Below are 17,840 nucleotides of genomic sequence, written 5' to 3'. Positions count from 1 at the left end.
TGCGATAGATTACACTCATTTTTATGTTTATGTTTCCACTACATTTGTACTTTTCTTTGTGTGATGTGTGAAGTGAAGTTAAAAAAAAGGAACAGACTGACAGAAAGGCAAGATGCAGGAATAAACTGTGTTTTTTTGGGGGTGTTTGTCCTCTGGTACGTGACTGCATTGATGCAATTAGCAAATAGTTTTCACTTTTTTCCCCTGTTTTTACTAGTCAGGAAGTGGCTGTATAGGTGACGTTTAAACATCAACTTTGAACGGAATTCCATCCCTCATCCTAATATTGATTCTACACCCAGTGCTTGCTTACAGGCTGAATGAATGTGCTACACTTGCTGCAATCTGGAGGCTTGTGTTTGACAGTAAATTGTACCCTTATAGTTTCTGGACCACTGCAAAATACAACTTTAGAAGCTGGGACTTTCTGGTAGGCAGGGACCGAAACTTGGGGCCATTACATTTTTCGTTACTGAGGAATTCTCTATTTAAGTCAGTTTTTTATTGGCTTACTTCTACCACACCTACCATCTGGGTCAATAGTATATTAATTAGAGAGTACTCCAGAGAGCATCATCATACTTGGTCTCGTCGTAGGGCGTCTTGCAAATGCAGTAGAGCTTGGTATCCTTTTTGCTCTCCTTGGTGCTTGTTGTCGAGATCATCTTCTTTTTCTTGGACTTGGCTGACGTCGCCGTCTCCCTCTCCTCTTCCCGTTTCCTTTTGTGTGTGGAGGTGACGCTCATGGTGAGGTGGTGCTGAGAGGTGATGCCATGCGTGTGTGCCAGAGTATGCTGTTGCTGGTTGTGGGCGGCAGCGGCGGCTGCGGCTGCAGCCTGGGCAGCCTGTTGGGCTGCAGCCTGAGCTCTCTCTTTCTCCCTTCGCATCCGCAACAGGTCCCTCTTTAGCTCTTCCTGAGGAGTGTAAGGACAGGACAAATGGGGTTAAAAAGGGGTGGAGTGCATGTTTAAAATTCAGATTCTGTCATTTATGATTAATAATGTTTCAAAGGATCATGTTGAGTGTCTGAAGCTTTATGTATTCTTCTCCTTACTGTTTTTGTAGCTGCTTGTTGCTTGAAAATGTATAAGTTGGATGATATTTGAATGAACACAGATTACGCTCCTTATTTTTCTGCTACCTCTCTCCCTGCCTTCATACCTGGGCCTCTAGCTGCAGCTCCTTGTCGAGAAGCGCCCGCTTCTTCAGGATCTCCATCTTGAGGCTCTCTTTGTGCCGGTAAAGAAGCGAGGAGAGCTTGCTGGCATTGGCCAATCTCCTTTTTGCCTCGACCACCTCCTCCTTCTTCCTCCTCTTGGCCGCCTGCCTCTCATCCTTGTCTATCCGGTCTAGGATGTACTTCATTACCTGGTTGCATACAATCATCCTGGACGGACACAGACAGGAGAAAGGACGATGGGAAAGGAATTAATTACAGACTTATGTCCTCTTGACCTTTGAAAAGTTATAGGACCATAAATGCATATTGTCAAGAATAATAGAGTGCTGTATATTGCGAATGAACAGCTCCTATAATACAGTAATGTACGTATAGTCTCGCCTTCAAACACAGGTCAAGAAATATCCAGTCTAATGAGGACCCATGTGAAAAAGGGCTGTGGCCCATTCAGGGTATTTTTAAGGCATAAACTGCACATAATACTCCTGCTGAGAGAGGCGGATGAAAGAGCAGGGAGGGAAAGGATTATCACATATCTGAATCTTGAATTCAGAAAGTCAGTACAGTCGAAGTCACAGAGGAAGAAAGTTATCCCTCTGACACACCAGTGGGCAGGATGGAGTATTAATCCAAACAATGCCTCAATGTTTCAGCGAGTGAGACCTGCATGGCTATTGGCTACTTCAAAAACGCGAACATTGAAACTTTCCACATGTACGCAATAGCGGTGTGTGTCAATGAACAATGGAGGTATTTCTCTCAACGCATGTCCTTGAGGTATTCTGGTGAGTAATCTATTTAACTACAAAGTCCAGGGTTTGACTGAGACTTTTCTTATATCCCATCCTTATCTGCCTCCAAATCTTTCCCTTCTCTGATGTGAACTAGCAAACAAGGGCTGAAATAAAAATTGAACTGCTTTTCCCAACAACTTCCAAAAGTACTGCGTCGACATGCAGAGGGAACAGATGGTGGAGCTTCCAAAAAAACAGTTGCAACTGGCTGCAGACTTGACAGACCAGTCACATAATTACACAACATAGCCTTTTCAGTCACTGAACCTAAAAGCGATGCCGTTGTGTCATCCTCCCTGTGAGAACCAAGCAGTCAGAGTTACTGGGCCACGTGTCTCACAGATGTTAGAGGGATGTTTGGTTGTCCAGTGTTTATTTGTATGAGACTCCGTGCTTCAGTAGCATGGGAGTGGACGTGAGGGTTGGAAGAGAGGTATGGTGAGAGATGGGCAGATAGATGACGACTGAGAAGCCACACCGCTCATGTAAACATGGGAAAGGGAGGAAGAAAGGTCATGTGTACAAATTCAAGCAAAGTAAAATGCCCATGGGGATTCAAAGCGTGTAGAGTGTGTAGAGTCCTATACTGTGTGATGACAAAACTTCCTGCAATTCAAAAAGGAAACTACAAGAAATATCAAGCAATTTAGAAGAGAAAAAAAAATTGGACGATACTGTAGAAACTCTTCACAAACATTTGACGAAACTAGACGTCAGTATATTACAGTAAATCAAGATATTTCATGGCTCTGTGTCTCTTGTAAGTTCACTTGTGTTCGCTAACATTCACAACTAACATAGAAAACTGTTGGTTCACGTTCAGCGCCAGAAGGCTGTGTTCAGTGCACGTTTGTGTGAATAACGCACAAACACGCTGGCTGCTGAGGTCAGAGATGGGCCGCGGTTCCTAAAGCGTGTCCACTGAAGTACACACTGCAAATGCAGCGTGAAAGTGGAGGAGGCTAATGAAACAGTACACACAAACACACGCATGCTGATGTCAGAGTTCCAGGTTGTTACTGACCGAGCTGTGTTCTAAAGGAAAAGCGAGAGAAAGAAGGATGACATGAAGAAATGGAAAAAAGGATGAAAAATAAGTGGAGAGACAGACAACAGACAGAGCTGCTGTAGTGATGTCACGGTAGTCTGGGTTTGGTATTTCAGGTTTGTGTGAATGGGTACAGTGTTGACACACCGTCTGTGGACATAAACACATGGTTGTCAGGGTTAACTGTAGGTCAGAGTATACTCTACCTACAACATATAAAACAGGAGGGAAACCTTTCTAAACAATCCACTACTATGACTTCTATTTTACAGATTGTGTTTTTGTTTTGATAGTTGTAGTGGTCCTAACTTTACTTAGTAGTGTCACAATACTACAACTTCTAAATTTGATATTATACCTTGAAAAATATATCAATATTTCATATCATTTTCGGTAACACAGGGAAAAATTGACATGACACACGGCTATAACATGACAACAACGACTTTTCTTTTCTTTGTTAGTAGCAGAGAACGGCTGAATGACCGTAGTAAACATTAACAATAAGGGAGAGAGTGAAAGCACAGCTGGTACCGGTGTATCAATACTGCAGAAAAAAAATGTGCCTATTTCAAGGTTAAAAGTAGGTGAACATAAAATTTTGACACAGTGGGTCTTAAGAGAGTTAGAAAGTCTCTTGGGCACTACAGTACCTGGCCTTCAGGAAATAACAACTGGTCTTGACAAAGCAGTGTCAGTACACCAACAGTAGTACTTGTCAGTGGAGTGCTAACAGATCAAAGGCAGAATGAGGAGGATTTTCCTAAAAGCAATCTATACAATCATATGAAAATAATCCAGCACAATCATCATATGATCCACTAGATGTGCTTGAGGACTGGCAGTGTCTGTTTCTTTTTTTATTTTGCTGTATTCAGGATGCTTCTGGGCATCAACCTTTGGTCACCTGCCAGTATCAGCGCATATGGTGTGAGGGCGGGACTCTATAAAAACGTTATAGCAACATTCCAGATCATAAGCACGTGTCCAGGAGAAGCCAGGGAGGAGTGGCCAACTTTGAATTTTGTGTTTATAAACTGAAACCCACAAATCCCACTCCACCGTATGTACACCATATGTACTCAGAGGGAAGCTGCTTTTTTTTTTTTTTTTTTTTTTTTTAATCTTACAGTGGAGACAGACAAGGTTTTGCTTTAACTTATCAATATGTAATAAATGCTAACTGCAAATGCAATGGCTACTGAATAATGACACCATCACTTTAAGCTCGCTTTTACTGTGCAGTGCTGTCTGCCACCGGGTACAATATTCTGGAAAAATGTAGGTTCAATTTATGACACAAAAGAAGTGCCTCAACCACTGCACAATTAAAACAAGAGGAGGACAGCACTTTTGTTTTCTCCAGTAGCTATCGGTAGCTATCCCCAATTACCAAAGAGTATCACTGTAAGGACTTTGCATCTTTACTATGCCCAGTAGTGGAAATGCAGACACTGGAACAACTGAAGTAATTTTGGGAAACTGTGATAGTTGCTAGGCTTTGAAAAAATGTGAAAGCAATCCAGTTGTTTTTGAGACAACCTGGTGCCAACAATAATACCACTTGGAAACACTAGGGAGGAAAACATTGTCTGTTTCCACTTGAATTATTTGGCAAATGATGCCAAGCTAATAGACTTTTTATAATATAGTGCTGCATCCCTACAAATTGGTGTAAGGTTTGAGGGGCCTTGTGTGATTTTATTGTGCAACTCCTCTCATTTATACATCTTTGTGTTCATGCTTGTAGGGTCACAGTGAGTGCATGCAGCTGTTGGTGGTTACACACCCAAAAGTTCCCACGCTGTGTAGTACCTCCCAACGTGGTGTTTGGATAACAGTCAAATGAAGAGGGGAGAGGACAGTGGACAGGCGGCCCACGTGAGATCCATATGATCAGAACACGGGTACATAAGAACTGAACGAAGAATAAGTGTCCTACAGATTATGACTCTAAACATAATTTCTGTGCTACTTTCCATGTCTATGGTGTGCGTGCTCTTTTCCCTCTTGAAATGACACCTTTGAATGCATGCAAAATATCATACCTATAATCTCTCTTACAGAACCAACCCAACACACACAGAATGACAACTTCTGGACACAAACCTCTGATTCTCTTCTCTCTCTGCAGGCGTCATTGTCTTCTTCTGCTTCAGGTGCTCGATCACAGCGTTTTGCTTCATCACCACCTGAAACACACCCCGCAGAAAGATGTCAGAACAAACTACATGTTAAGCAAGAGGAAAGATATTTATGGTGTGAGAGGAAACTGCTACAGTGAAGCAGAAAAAAAGAGTGGCAAAAGTACAAAATGAAACAAAAACACACAATCACCTGGACTTTGTGACAACCCTTTGTGTATTTAGTGATGTTTAATGTGTACTACAAATATCTACAGCAATGGACCAGACAGTATAGTGTGTCAAATACACACAGGGACAGGTGAAAACACACACACATATGCACACAGTAGTAGCAGTGGAATTAAGCTCAACAAACAGAGACAGGGCCCGAGCTGTAAAAACAAACGCAGCCTTAGTGGAGGGTTGGAGGATGGTGACTGTTTATGTACTGATGGCAGGAAGAGAGTGAGCCTTGGACAGAGACGGATGGCCTGGCTCTGATGGGCGCCTGAGCAAGCTCACACAGACACACACACACACGGACACACACACACCTGTTTCTGAATGATGTCGCTCTGGCTGGCTGCGTTGAGAGCTTGCTCTCTCTTGGCCTCTGCGGCTTGTCTCTTCTTCTGCTGTTGCTGTTCTCTGAGCTGCTGGATTCTCTGCAGCTGCTCCTGGACAGAAGCTGCCTGGATGGTCACTACGTTCCCAATCTGTGCAGACAGCATGGTGTGAGGAGGTATACAGTTTGGATTACTCTGTCTAAATGTGTGAAACAGTGCACAGAACATTTTCTGATTTGTTTTCCTCAAAGGACCAAAACCGTTAAACAAAGTCCTGTGAAGGTGATTTTAGTTAGGGTCTGGTTTCGAAGGCTTGCTGCACTACCTGTCCTCCCTGAGCTGAGGTGGTGCCGGTCTGTTGTATCTGGATAGGAAGCTGCAGTTTGATGTGCTGTGGCAGTGAGCCTCCACCCTGCTGGGCCTGCAGCTGCGCCAACACCTGCAGTCACAACACGGAAGATACACAAATTTAACAAAGCTGAAAAGACAACCAGGGTTGTTTTGGATTAGTTAGATCACACTGTCAGCCTAATGTCACCCTTCATTTAAAAGGGCGCCACCTTAAGAATAGCTGGATCTATTAAATTAGCAGTTCATAGCATGACCTAAGTTTTATAGTTTGAAGTCTGCCGGACACTATGTGGCATCACCCGAGCAGTTGCTAAGTTGTTCAAGGTCATCTGAGCTACAGCTGTTTTGGGAAGTGGAGTGACTTCGTAGCTGACAATGTATCATAGTGTCTCTTTGCTAATCATACCTGTACCTGCTGCTGCAGTCCAGACATACTGATGAGCTGGGGCGTCTGCTGCAGCTGCAGCTGGGCGGTTCCTCCCTGCGTTTTCACCTGCAGCGAGGTGGGAGACTGAATGGGCATGTGAGCCTGCGTCTGAGGGGGTAGCTGGCCCTGCGGGGTGGCCGACGAAGGGGTGCTGGTGGTGGCTAAGGGGATCGCGCCTGCCTGGACGGGGGCGGCAGCCTGCTGGGCAGGCTGGGCTGGGGTCTTGGTGGAGGTGGAGTTGGGCTGGCCTGGGACTGTGGTGGCTGGAGAAAAAGAGAGATAGAGGATCAGAGGTGAGCAGGAGAATGTCATCATCAAAATGTCACCCTCATTGTCTGCAGTTTGAGAGTTTGTCTGTCCAGTGATCAGTGCTTGTTTCTTCTACCTGTGCTTGATGTGGGTGTGGCAGCTGAGGCCAAAGGGGTGAAGAGGAAGCGCTGCACCTGGCCGTTGGGCAGCGCTGCCTGCATTAGCTGCTGTCCGGGTCCTGGGATGACCGTGACCCCGTGAGGTATGACCTGCAGCTGGCCGGTGGTCTGGCCCTGTCCCTGAACCATCACCGTCAGAGCCTGCTGGGTACCACTGACACCAGGCTGCCGATCCACACCTGACCCAGCCTGCTGCTTCTACGAGAGGTAGAGAGGAGTAGGTGAGTCACACTGTACCTTCCAGTCTTAATACAAATGAAACTGCCTTTGGTAATAAAAGGTGGATACATCCCATTATCCAAAGCATAAATGAATGATAGTTATCCCATTTTCCCCCACACAGTCTCAAACCTTGTTTCAGATTGGTAAAAGTGTTTGTAGTTGTTGGCTCCACCACAGACGGGGGGCTCTGTCTCTCACAAGCTTTTGGAGAGTTTCCCTTTGTCCTCTAAGAGAACTTGAGCTGGGTCATGAACTGTTGCTGGGATGTGGTTAAAGCCCATTAAACCGTATATTTGATACTGGGGTCTTTGACTTTTAAAAGCAAAATTGTTTTGGTAGAAATTTTTAAAACTGAACTCCCGAGAACCTAAGTAGCCTCGACATTTCAAAATTAAGATCATACGTGTTCCATTTCTGTGGAGACATGGACGTCCACATAATTTATAATCATCCTTTCATGCTGAGGCTAAAATAATACTTGTTATAGTTCATATCTTTGAAAGATCAATGAATTAATCTGAATACTTCCCCATTTGAATGTCTTTTTCCTCTTACTGTAATTAAAGGAAAACATGTGGAGAAATACTGTGTATAAATCTTACACTTTCCAAAGGAGTGTACATGTCTGATATGATCAAATAATTTGTATAACAAGTTACAGGCCATGGTATCCTTTATTTTAAATCAAATTTCATTGCTATCTGGGCAGTGTGACACAAGACATCTGGGAATTTTCACTGTCCTTCACTAACCTGTGTGAGCTGGGTGAGCTGCGCCAGGGTGAGTTTAACCTGGCCTTGCCCCTGCGCCCGCGGGGTGCCGGGTGGTGTTTGGCCTGCCGCCTGTCCTGCCGTGGTGGGGCTGGCTGTCCCCTGGCCGGTAACCGTGGCGACAGGGCTGGCACCAGATATTGCTGTGGAAACTGCCTGGCCACGAATGATCTGCGTCACCACTTGCTGTCCACCCTGACCTGGAAGAGAAAGGTGAATAAAGATAGTACTTTTAACTAGAGTTTCATATGTGCAGACATTAAAGGTCCCTAATCTGCTCCGGACAGCTGTTGTAGTTTCAGAATTTAGCAAGAGGAGGGAGATTACACACTCACAGACACCCGCCCATGCACTGATTTACAAAGAGGGCATGAAACAGTCCCATGCTGTCAGTATGCAAGGGTTTAGGTTATCAGTTTTTTTTTAAATAAATCTGTCGCAGTCTGACATATTTAAATGTCTTCTGGTCATAATGGAGATAATAGGAGAAAAGGCCTATAGCGAATGGAAATGATTTGTTTTCAAGTCAACTGCCGCATGCCGTAGTTAAAATGTTGTGAGCCAGATAGGCCTACATGTATTTTTCATTCAAATAGTTTTTATTCTTATTGATTTTATCTGATAAAATGTAGGTCTAAAGCTGAAGGAAATTCTTTGCATTTGTGTGTTGCACCAAGAAACGTAGGCTAGCGTCATATCTATCTAGTTTTAAAATAGCATTACCATGTATGTAAGTCTATTGAATTTGGATTATAAATCAAAAGAAAAAATTATGAATCTACATGCCATGATGATGTCATACTTCATATAGCCTGCCTATCAATTGCTTTTTAAGCTCAATAAAAACAGATGATATTTGACTGGAATTTTTCCATTGAAATCTTCCAGGAGATGTGGGCGGGCACCACCCTGCAGTGTGCAGTATTTCTTTAAGGTTTTCCAACTGAAAAGAAGTCAGTCTCTCACAAAGAGTGCATTACCTTGTTGGACCATGAGGGGTGTTCGGAGTATTGTCTTTCCCATTGGTCCTGTCTGCTGGATCGGTGTTCGGATCACTGTCATGCCTGGACGGATCTGACCACCAGCTGCCAGTACCTAAAAGGATATTTTCATGAAGATATTATTAATTGTTTGCTTCAACCCAGCGTTTTAAAAGATAAAAAAGAGGTCAAAAGGTGCAGAGGGGCGCACCTGGAGCTGATGAAAAATTATTCATTATATTCTATAAAATTATGTACAGAGAAAATGGAGATATAACCAGCTCTATAAAGTTTAAAAAGTACCAACAGCACAGGCTACAAAATCAGATCACATAGGGGATGAACACACTAAGTCAAAACAACTCTATAGACACTTCAGAGCAGGGAGAAGGTGGATGTACCTGTTGCTGGGAGCCTGGGGTATTGGGCCTGATGTTGAGCGTGGTGGTGCGGGGCTGGAATGTGGTGTAGGTCTGAGCACCGCCTGCTGTGCTGGAGGGAATGATACCCAGCACTTTCTGCTGAACCACACCTGCAGAGAAAAGAGAAACAGAAAGATACCAGAGTGAACAAATGAGAAGAGAGAGGCATGAGGAGAGGGATGGGGCGAAGTCAAGGTTTCCCAGGAAGCAGCCTGTCAATTTTAATTATCAGTCAAGACAAGAACATAACTGGTAGAAAGATGAGGAAATGACAAGGAAAAACGTTAAAGTGAAGTTAAGTAAGAGACAGAGAGAAAAATGCTGCAAGGAAGGGACAGTTTATCTACGAGGGTAGTTTAAACAAACAGACGTGTGGTTTAAAGATACAATTTTAATTGTATTCTCACAGAACTGCTTGTAAGCTTATATTTTTAGAGATCAATGATGTTTACAAGTCAGATACCTGCCTTTTACTACATCAAACACATCCACCAGCACATTTGAAAAAGCTTAAACATCGTAATACAATTACTGATGTGAAGCAGCGGCTACATGTTCGCGTGTCACAAGTGAGCAGTTGTACAGAAGTCCTGCATTGATACAACTCAATACATTATTTGTGGGCTTCTCTCCTTGCTCGATGGCCAGCTTTTGATCACAGCAACGGTAAATATTAGTTGAGCAGGTAAACAAAATCTTCAAAGGCTCACTGAAAGCTTAGTTGGGTTTCCCCCAACATACCTGAACCCCCCTGATAAATTATGCATGAGTTCAGATCCTACTTTTTAACTTTAACCTGACAAAGGGAGCGTTTCATATTTGTTCGCCAGGCTCTGTGCCTTGATGAGCTCACGTGAAGCCAATGGCAGAAATGGAAACCATGAGAGTGTCGTTCTTTTTCCTCCTGCTGCCTTCTCGCTGCGGTTTTTCGACCGCAACCGAGCAGGTAAACCTATACATCAAGGGTTTCCCTCTTCAAACAGGAACGTTAAAACCGGTCGTAAGACCAGGGGAGTAGCTGCTCTGGTCACACACATCAAACACGCTTTTCTATGGGCTGGCTGTTTGGAGAGGTCGGGGAGTTGGGACTCCGGTGAGTAGAGAGGTCCACTTTTATTCAAAAAGACGGAGGGAAAAAAAGAAAAATGGAATCCCGCTATAGAGGCCTACCTGTCTGGGAAGCAGACCTCAGGGTAAACTTGTTTTCCTGCCTAACTTCCTTAAGCCCTTCCAAAACAAACAGGGCGCCCAACAGTCATGCTGGATAAATACACATGTCCATTAAATGGTTACACTCCACCTGAACTTAGTTTCTCCTTCATGGTAACTTCAAAGGGAAGAAAAATCACTTTCTTTGTATGCTCGGTGAAAATCATTCTCTTCATCTGATGAATGCAAAGATTTATTTAAGCAAGTCTGTATTAAATGATACATTTACTGTATACTGAGATGCTATTTTTAGTGCCATCATTATTGCATCATGTTTAAAAAATTAACATCTCTTCAGTTCTCTCCACATTTTTCTGTTACTCAGCTTTTCAGAAAGGATAAAACTGACTTGTTGTTAAAGCTGTAAAAGAGTTTAAACCTGTGAATCCAAATCAGTTGGCTGATCTGTGGGTACATCTTAAAAAGGTTCCTAAATTTCCAGACTAACCTCTCCTATCGGATGTTGTTCTGGTTTAAATGCCACATTTGAATTTCAAAATCATCCTGTGCACGCAGCATGTAGTCCAGTAATTGATTTAAAGAAAGCTGAATCTGACCTCTGTAACCCACATGAGAGCTGTCAGCAGCTTTAAATGGGACACGCCAACATGACAGACCACCTCTACCGAGTGTTGAGCAATATCCATCGTCCAGTAATTTGACAGGACCACAGACAGGCCAGGTGGTGCTCAGTACAAACCATCGTCTCATCCCTGCGGTGTCAATATTGACGCTGCCAAAAGTTGAAAAGCACCTCTCTTAAGATAGTACAATCCTGAATCTGCAGGGCTGAATTTAGAACTTCAGACTACACAAGTCTACCATCCCAAAAACCATCCAACCAAAATAACAGCTTTCTATTAGATTACCATGCCGACGGGACACAGCCAGACATGATGTGCCACTCCAAACTAAGCTGCTGACGCATGAGGTTGGCACATGGCGGGCACCACAATGGGGCTGGTGCAGACCACGCTGCTACAGTAGCACAAAACACAGCGAGTGACTGACTGCTTCTGAAATGGTCGCACCTTTTACATTTGTGCAGCTGGAAACAGATGGAACAAAAAGCTTAAAGAGGACCTTTTATGCTTTTCTGTATTTTGCTTTCCATCACAAGCTGCTTTTCTGTAGCTTGTGATGGATTACTTTATATGGTTACCTGCTCCATGCATGTCATTGCAAGTGTTTATATTAAATACACCCTTATTTGCGGCTACATGTCAGCATCAGGGAAACATAAACTTGGTTGCTGATGTCCTTGAATTCGGATCATATTCCTGCTGGAGCATTTCCGGTTGTGAAGAATTTGGTTTAAAAGCTTTAATTTATGATTTTCCATGGTTAAAAAGTACAACTTTTTTCTCTTAGAGTCATTCCTTGGCTGCAATGATGATTCAGATATGCATCTAATGGCATTTGCAATCTACTGTGGCACAGTCAATCACTGCTCGTGAACTGCTGCCAAACTGTCAAACTAGGCAGCTCTGATCAGATATGAATCAAGATCCTGTAATTGGATTGCCTATTTTTCACCTCAAATGTTTTCAGAAACATATTTTAGTGTACTGTTTAGCTGTGATTGACACAGTTGACAGCTGCAGTACAGACTCCTCGGCTCCTTGGTTGCTTATTTTGACATGCAATAAGGCCATCAGAAGTGCTACAATATATTCAATAAAACAAAATGTTTTAGGATGAATCTACAACATCACTAAAGGACAAACTCGCAAATTAAAGCTAACAGGGAATCACTGAACTAACTGGGAATGTGAGTGATAATTCTGAGGTCTGAACCTGGCTAAATGAAGTGCCTGATTTCAAGCATGTAAAGAAAAATATGGCTGCATTAACACCATGGCCAAACTAACTGTGACAGCTGTGTGACTGATTCAGTGAGGCCAGTGTGTTTAATAAGGCTGAACACTTGAGCCCCATAGTTCTGCTAAGATGTGGCCCTTTAAACCGACCGTCTACTTGTGTCCTTGGCTCACTGACAGTGGCAATCAAGGACAGAGGAATGTCTAATTTGTGTCTAATAGGGAGACTTCAAAATATTTGGGCCTGCGGTCGCTGGCACCAGTAACATTTGAAATGAGTGAAGACAGGCTCAGTACTTCTACAGCGCTGTGCGCGTGGTTGGCACGTTAAATTGCTTACAATGGCATCCAATTAATGAGCCAGATCTAATTTGGCTCCTCTGACACCTTTGAAACGTCTCAGCTGTGGGTCCGAGGTGAAGCAATGAAAACACAAACATACATGCATCCCCAAACTGTGGTAGATGGAAAGAAGAAACATCTACACACTGAATAAATGTAATTTGTGCCCTCCGTCTGCCTCAGAGGTGTGACTTATTAAAACCCGCCGTACCTCCTTGTGAAGTTGGCACATTGACTGTGACGATCTTGCTGTTGGCGGGCAGCGGTAACTTGGTGGTCACCACCTTTCCGCCCACTGAGGTTCCTGTAATCTGGAAGGTGTGCCCACCAGACGAGGCTACGGAGGTCTCCGTGCCCGCTCCTAATGAAGCAAACAAACAAACAAAATATTACGATAAATACTGTTACTATTTTAAATCCAATATCATTACTATTTTTTAATAAACTTTAATATCCCCCACGGCAAATCAACAGGCTTAAAACACAATCATATGCATGAAAAAGAAAACCAGATTTTCAGGAAGCTTCACACTTTGTTGTAGAAACATGTCAGTACTGACTAGTTCATTACAACCAATCCAGGAACACATCTTGAGTTACAGATATATTACAGACTATACTCAGTGTCAACTTCAAGGGTGAATAGCGTCTCTCTTGTGAACAAATGTCTAGTGATTTGTTGTGACATGCTCTGCCCCTCAGTTTAGGTAAAAACAAAGATTACACTGTGCTTCCTTGCAGCTCCACCAGACTCAAGGACAGCAAACTGGCTTTTAGTTACACTACTGTATAAAGTACCTTGTGTGCTTTGACCCTGCTTGACCCAGGTGGCGAACGACTGCTGGAAGTTCTTGTTCTGCTGGAATGTGACGGGGGTGCCCATCTTGGTGGACAGTACCACCTTGGTGCTGGGGGTGCCCTGGCCTGAGATTGAGCCGACGATTACTTTGGGCGTGGCGACGGGTGTTGCGGGAGTCCCTGCTGGGGTGGCTGTGACTGAGCCGGGTTTCTGCTCCAGACGTTTCTGAGATGGTATAAAAGTCAGTCAGTACATTAACATAGAAACCAATGACAGAAGTATTCAAAAGAACTGCCAACACATTAAATCTGTCGACTAGAAGTGAGCTGATACAGTGGTATAGCTTGGTATAGACAGGGATGTTTGTGCGTTTGCTGCCTGGCCAAATGATACCATCAGCAGTCTGTTGGCTTGGGCGACCTTTCACTCATTGCTTGAAAAAGAGCAAGTGTGTCTACATCCCAGTAATCAAACAGTGTCTTCTTTCAGCCAAGTTCAGACCAAGGACTCGCAATGAGACGTGTTGAAACTTGCACCTACTTGAAATGCACCGTTCTGCAACGCTATGGGACTTGCCAATTTACACCAATGGGACTAGAGAAGACAGTGTATCGTCTCCATAAAGAAAACTCTCTATATCTAAATTCTAACTTACATCTTTTCAGGCTTTTTTTCCCTAGTAAGCTGGGTATAATTTATAGCATCTTCAAGTATGAATGATGGTAATGATAATGAGATGCTTGCTACAGTTGCATTTCCAGTAATGATAAAACAGCAAAAACACAAAAATGAGAGTTGAAAATGTGGAGTCATGCTTCAATGGAATACCCGGGGGGCTTATGCAAATTTATGTCGTGATTTTTTTCACGAAAATGTTAAGCCTTGTGTAATATAGACTGCTCTTTCTCAAACAAACTGATGAGTTTATCTCTTTTCTACGTCAAAAACGTTGTCATTTTAACAAGCTAACAGTTCGTAACCGACTTAACCAGCTGACAATGCTCCAAGCTGATTGGCTGTTGAAACAGGTGACGCGCCTTACATTCTAAAACCAGCCACTAGTGACTTGCCAAGCTGAGTCACAGGCGACACCACCTGCCGGCTTGAGTCAAACTGAGAGAGGCCAGTTCACACTGCTACAAATTTTACCTACAAAGTTCTCGCTAACGTAAGGTCTGAACGCAGCTTTAGAAGCGTTTTCTGTTACATGTGCACTTTTTCCTCCAATAAAAGTAAAACACAAGCCTCTGTTGGAACACATTTTCAAAAAGGCTTTCTTTAATAATCTCTTTCAAGATCATTGAGCCTTTCAAGAAATGGAACATTCAATGGAAAAGTGACTGAATCGAACTGCACGCACCTTGGCCTGCTCTGCAGCCTGAGCTTTCTCTTTCTCCACCCTGTAAAAGAAAAAAGAGCCCCAAGCTTACATCTCAGCAAACGGTTGAAAATAAACAAAGTTAGGTTCTACAAATTTAAAATATTCGACAATCGTTCCACACATCCTAAAACGTAGATGATACGTCGATGAAAGGAAAATATCATGGATTAAAAACATTTTGTGCATCTGCCTGAAACACTCTCCATGCTTGACCCTCTGACCTTTCTGAGAAGGCTCTGATCTCCCACAGGTCCAGCTCCTCCTCAGGCACCCAGGTCTCGATCACCACTGGGCCCGTCTGCTTGGCAGGCTCGGGCTTCTTAGGGCGCAAGGCACTGGAACGCAGCCCCTTCCTCTGAGGGGTGTGGGTTTCTGGGATGGTGTATCAGTAACAGATCATTAAAGTTATTGTGTCATTTTTTTTAACACTGTAACACAAAAAAAGCAGTACAACTGATGGCTAAAAATAGTCACATGAGTTCATCCATTTTTGTCTTGTTAGTCTAAATCTTCCATTTTAATTGATCACGGGCCACCTTAACTCTCTCTTCAGTGTCAGGAAAAAAAAAGTGTGTCTAACCTTTCGGCGTCTCTGGCACTCCGAGCGGACAGATGATTTTGCGGATGCAGTACTCGGAGCGAATGCCGTAGGGTCCCACGTCACGGCGCTTGATGATCTCGGTGGTGGTGATTTCAGTATCTGATGTCTCTGTAGCAATGAGTGGGGATAGGGCTGGGTTGGTATGGTGATGAGGAGGAGAGCCCGAGAAGATGGAGGAAACGCACTCCAACATAAACACAGTGACACCCACATGACACTGAAGGCTGTCTTTCAAGAAAAACATTTTTACATGTTTCTCTGGGCCAACATGGGGATAAGGAGGACAGTCAAATCTTACAGGAAAAATAATAATTTCTACATCTTATATACTTTTTTCCCCAAAGAGCACAATTACAGGAAAACTTTGGTATTTTTTTACCTGGTCCCTATTTACCCATGTTTTTCTATCAAGTGACGAAAAGAAGCAAAAATTTTTGAAAGTGGTTCAGTATTGAGAGAAACTGCTGCAGCCTGGCAGTCAAGCAGGCTGCAATGTAAATCCTACAGGAAGTTGTGCATCGAAAATTTATGCTTATCAAAAGTGCTTGTTTTTTGCCACCAACATACTCAGATTGTTATTATAGGTGTCTGACTACACTGAGGAAAGGATCCTACAGAGAAATGAAACATTGTTCTTAACCATTTGCTGATCTGGTCCATCAATGTGTATAAGCAAGAATAACCAAGACTTGCTGAAGGAAGTTTCGTTCTGAAATCCTGTAGACTGTTCCACATTGTCAAAATGAGCCAAATATTTAGCCATGACACTGAAAAACTGTGAGATAACACTAAGCTACACTATCTGTTCTCCAACACAACACACTCGTCTCTCCAACCCTCATTAATGTTTCAACCCTTGTTTTCCTGTGACAAGTCACCTCTCACAACAATTCAAAAAAAGACTTCTCCATGGTCGCAAGAACCAGGGAAAGGTAAGCAAAATATTTAAATTCTCTGTAGGGTCTTTAACGTAATGTTGTCAGCCTGTCAGCAGTCTCGCTCACCAGACCTTTCTCAAGAAAACAAAGGTCTGGCTGGGCCGACTCTCACTTTAAAGATTGGAGAAAAAAAACGCCCCATCCTTTTTTTATTTCTTTCAACCGATCACAATCGTTCTGGGCGGTGCCACAGCAATGGCGCGCTTGCAAAAATATTGCCGGGGGAAATAGGTTTTGGTGTAACACGCCCACAAAAATATCGCCTACAGGACGCGAACCATGACAGAGAAATGGCTACATCCCCGCAAGATCAAACACTGCAAAAGTTAGTAAAGGACATGTTGAAAACTGCTATACAACCGGAGGTGGCAGGGCGGGACTTCAACGGGTGGCTCGTTCCGCCCAGTGAGAGGCTGATCTATGCAGCGAACTTCCGCCCACTCAGACTAGCCTGTCAGTGGCAAAAGCAAGCACTTCTGATGTACCTAAACTAAGATGCAAAGCTGCCTGTAGGGATGACACTGTAGCCTGAAACTTCCCTTTAATTCTCTAAAAAAACCTCCCATTTGAACAGTTCTCTCCTCCCAGGACATTTTTGTTGGGTGGGGGTTAGATGGTTTGGGAAAATAGGGAGGTTATACCTGTGCGTGTGGTGCCGACAGCAGCGGATGGTTTGACAGCCATGTCGTCCCATCTTAGAGACGCCCACAGGAGTCTCAGCATCAGGCTCACACCAGCCAAAGACTTCACTGTCTGCAGGCGATACCTACAACACAACCCCAATTATTAGTCATGTATATAAACAGTTTAATGTTGTCCAAATATTGTGTGTCGATTACAACTTTGCACCTAAACATAGCCTGAAAAAAAGCTTGACAGAAAGAATTTCCCGGAAAATGTCTGTTGTGTAAATTCTGTTAAAAATGTTATATTTAAATGGGGATATGGAATCGTCTGACAGAAATAATAGTTGTCCTACAGCTATGAGCTGAGGGGTTACTGGCGGTCCCCACTGCCCCGGTGTCATGCAGTTTATTAGTGCAGGGCAACTGACTGCTAGTGACTCGCTCAGTGTTACAGAAAACACATTGCAACGCGATCATGGAACAGGAAGAAGCAGAGTTAAAACAGACTGAGGTTTGGGTGATGTTGCTATCCCCTCATGACCATTTCCATGAAAGAAATAGAACAACCGACTGCCATTGTTAATAAATCACTTCATAGGCTAATTTGGTCGAGGGATAGATTTTATCTCGGACTACAAAAACACACAAAACAACAGTTTTAACTCACAAAGTTCAAAGTTGGAGATTGCGCATATTTCATTTGGTCCTTTTTAATTCACAATTTTGGGTGTAACAGACTGCTCTGAGTCTATAATAAAATGACAGGATGTCATCCATCAATGAAAAATGTCCCTTAGAAGGAATATTCCC

General features: G+C 43.3%; 1 protein-coding gene across 6 annotated transcripts in view; it reads right to left on the bottom strand.

The window, feature by feature from the left end:
• The window catches only part of LOC125884046 (nucleosome-remodeling factor subunit BPTF-like), a 55,349-nt gene that overhangs the window by 12,590 nt on the left and 24,919 nt on the right, over window positions 1-17,840 (bottom strand). For 4 of the 6 annotated variants that reach the window (XM_049568782.1, XM_049568791.1, XM_049568826.1 and 1 more), the window contains 16 exons: window positions 17,046-17,170; window positions 15,446-15,598; window positions 15,087-15,237; window positions 14,845-14,884; window positions 13,484-13,709; window positions 12,897-13,046; window positions 9,294-9,424; window positions 8,893-9,007; window positions 7,895-8,112; window positions 6,878-7,118; window positions 6,472-6,755; window positions 6,040-6,153; window positions 5,703-5,864; window positions 5,132-5,214; window positions 1,162-1,387; window positions 583-914 (listed from right to left, as the gene is read on the bottom strand). In XM_049568782.1, the coding sequence (XP_049424739.1) occupies window positions 583-914; window positions 1,162-1,387; window positions 5,132-5,214; window positions 5,703-5,864; window positions 6,040-6,153; window positions 6,472-6,755; window positions 6,878-7,118; window positions 7,895-8,112; window positions 8,893-9,007; window positions 9,294-9,424; window positions 12,897-13,046; window positions 13,484-13,709; window positions 14,845-14,884; window positions 15,087-15,237; window positions 15,446-15,598; window positions 17,046-17,170 (2,751 nt within the window). The remainder of the gene's footprint in view (window positions 1-582; window positions 915-1,161; window positions 1,388-5,131; window positions 5,215-5,702; window positions 5,865-6,039; window positions 6,154-6,471; window positions 6,756-6,877; window positions 7,119-7,894; window positions 8,113-8,892; window positions 9,008-9,293; window positions 9,425-12,896; window positions 13,047-13,483; window positions 13,710-14,844; window positions 14,885-15,086; window positions 15,238-15,445; window positions 15,599-17,045; window positions 17,171-17,840) is intronic. The other 2 variants (XM_049568798.1, XM_049568806.1) reach the window with 2 other exon arrangements.

This window comes from Epinephelus fuscoguttatus, linkage group LG3, assembly GCF_011397635.1.
Source record: "Epinephelus fuscoguttatus linkage group LG3, E.fuscoguttatus.final_Chr_v1".
Lineage (NCBI taxonomy): Eukaryota > Metazoa > Chordata > Actinopteri > Perciformes > Serranidae > Epinephelus > Epinephelus fuscoguttatus.
This window is presented reverse-complemented; position numbering and strand designations above follow the sequence as displayed.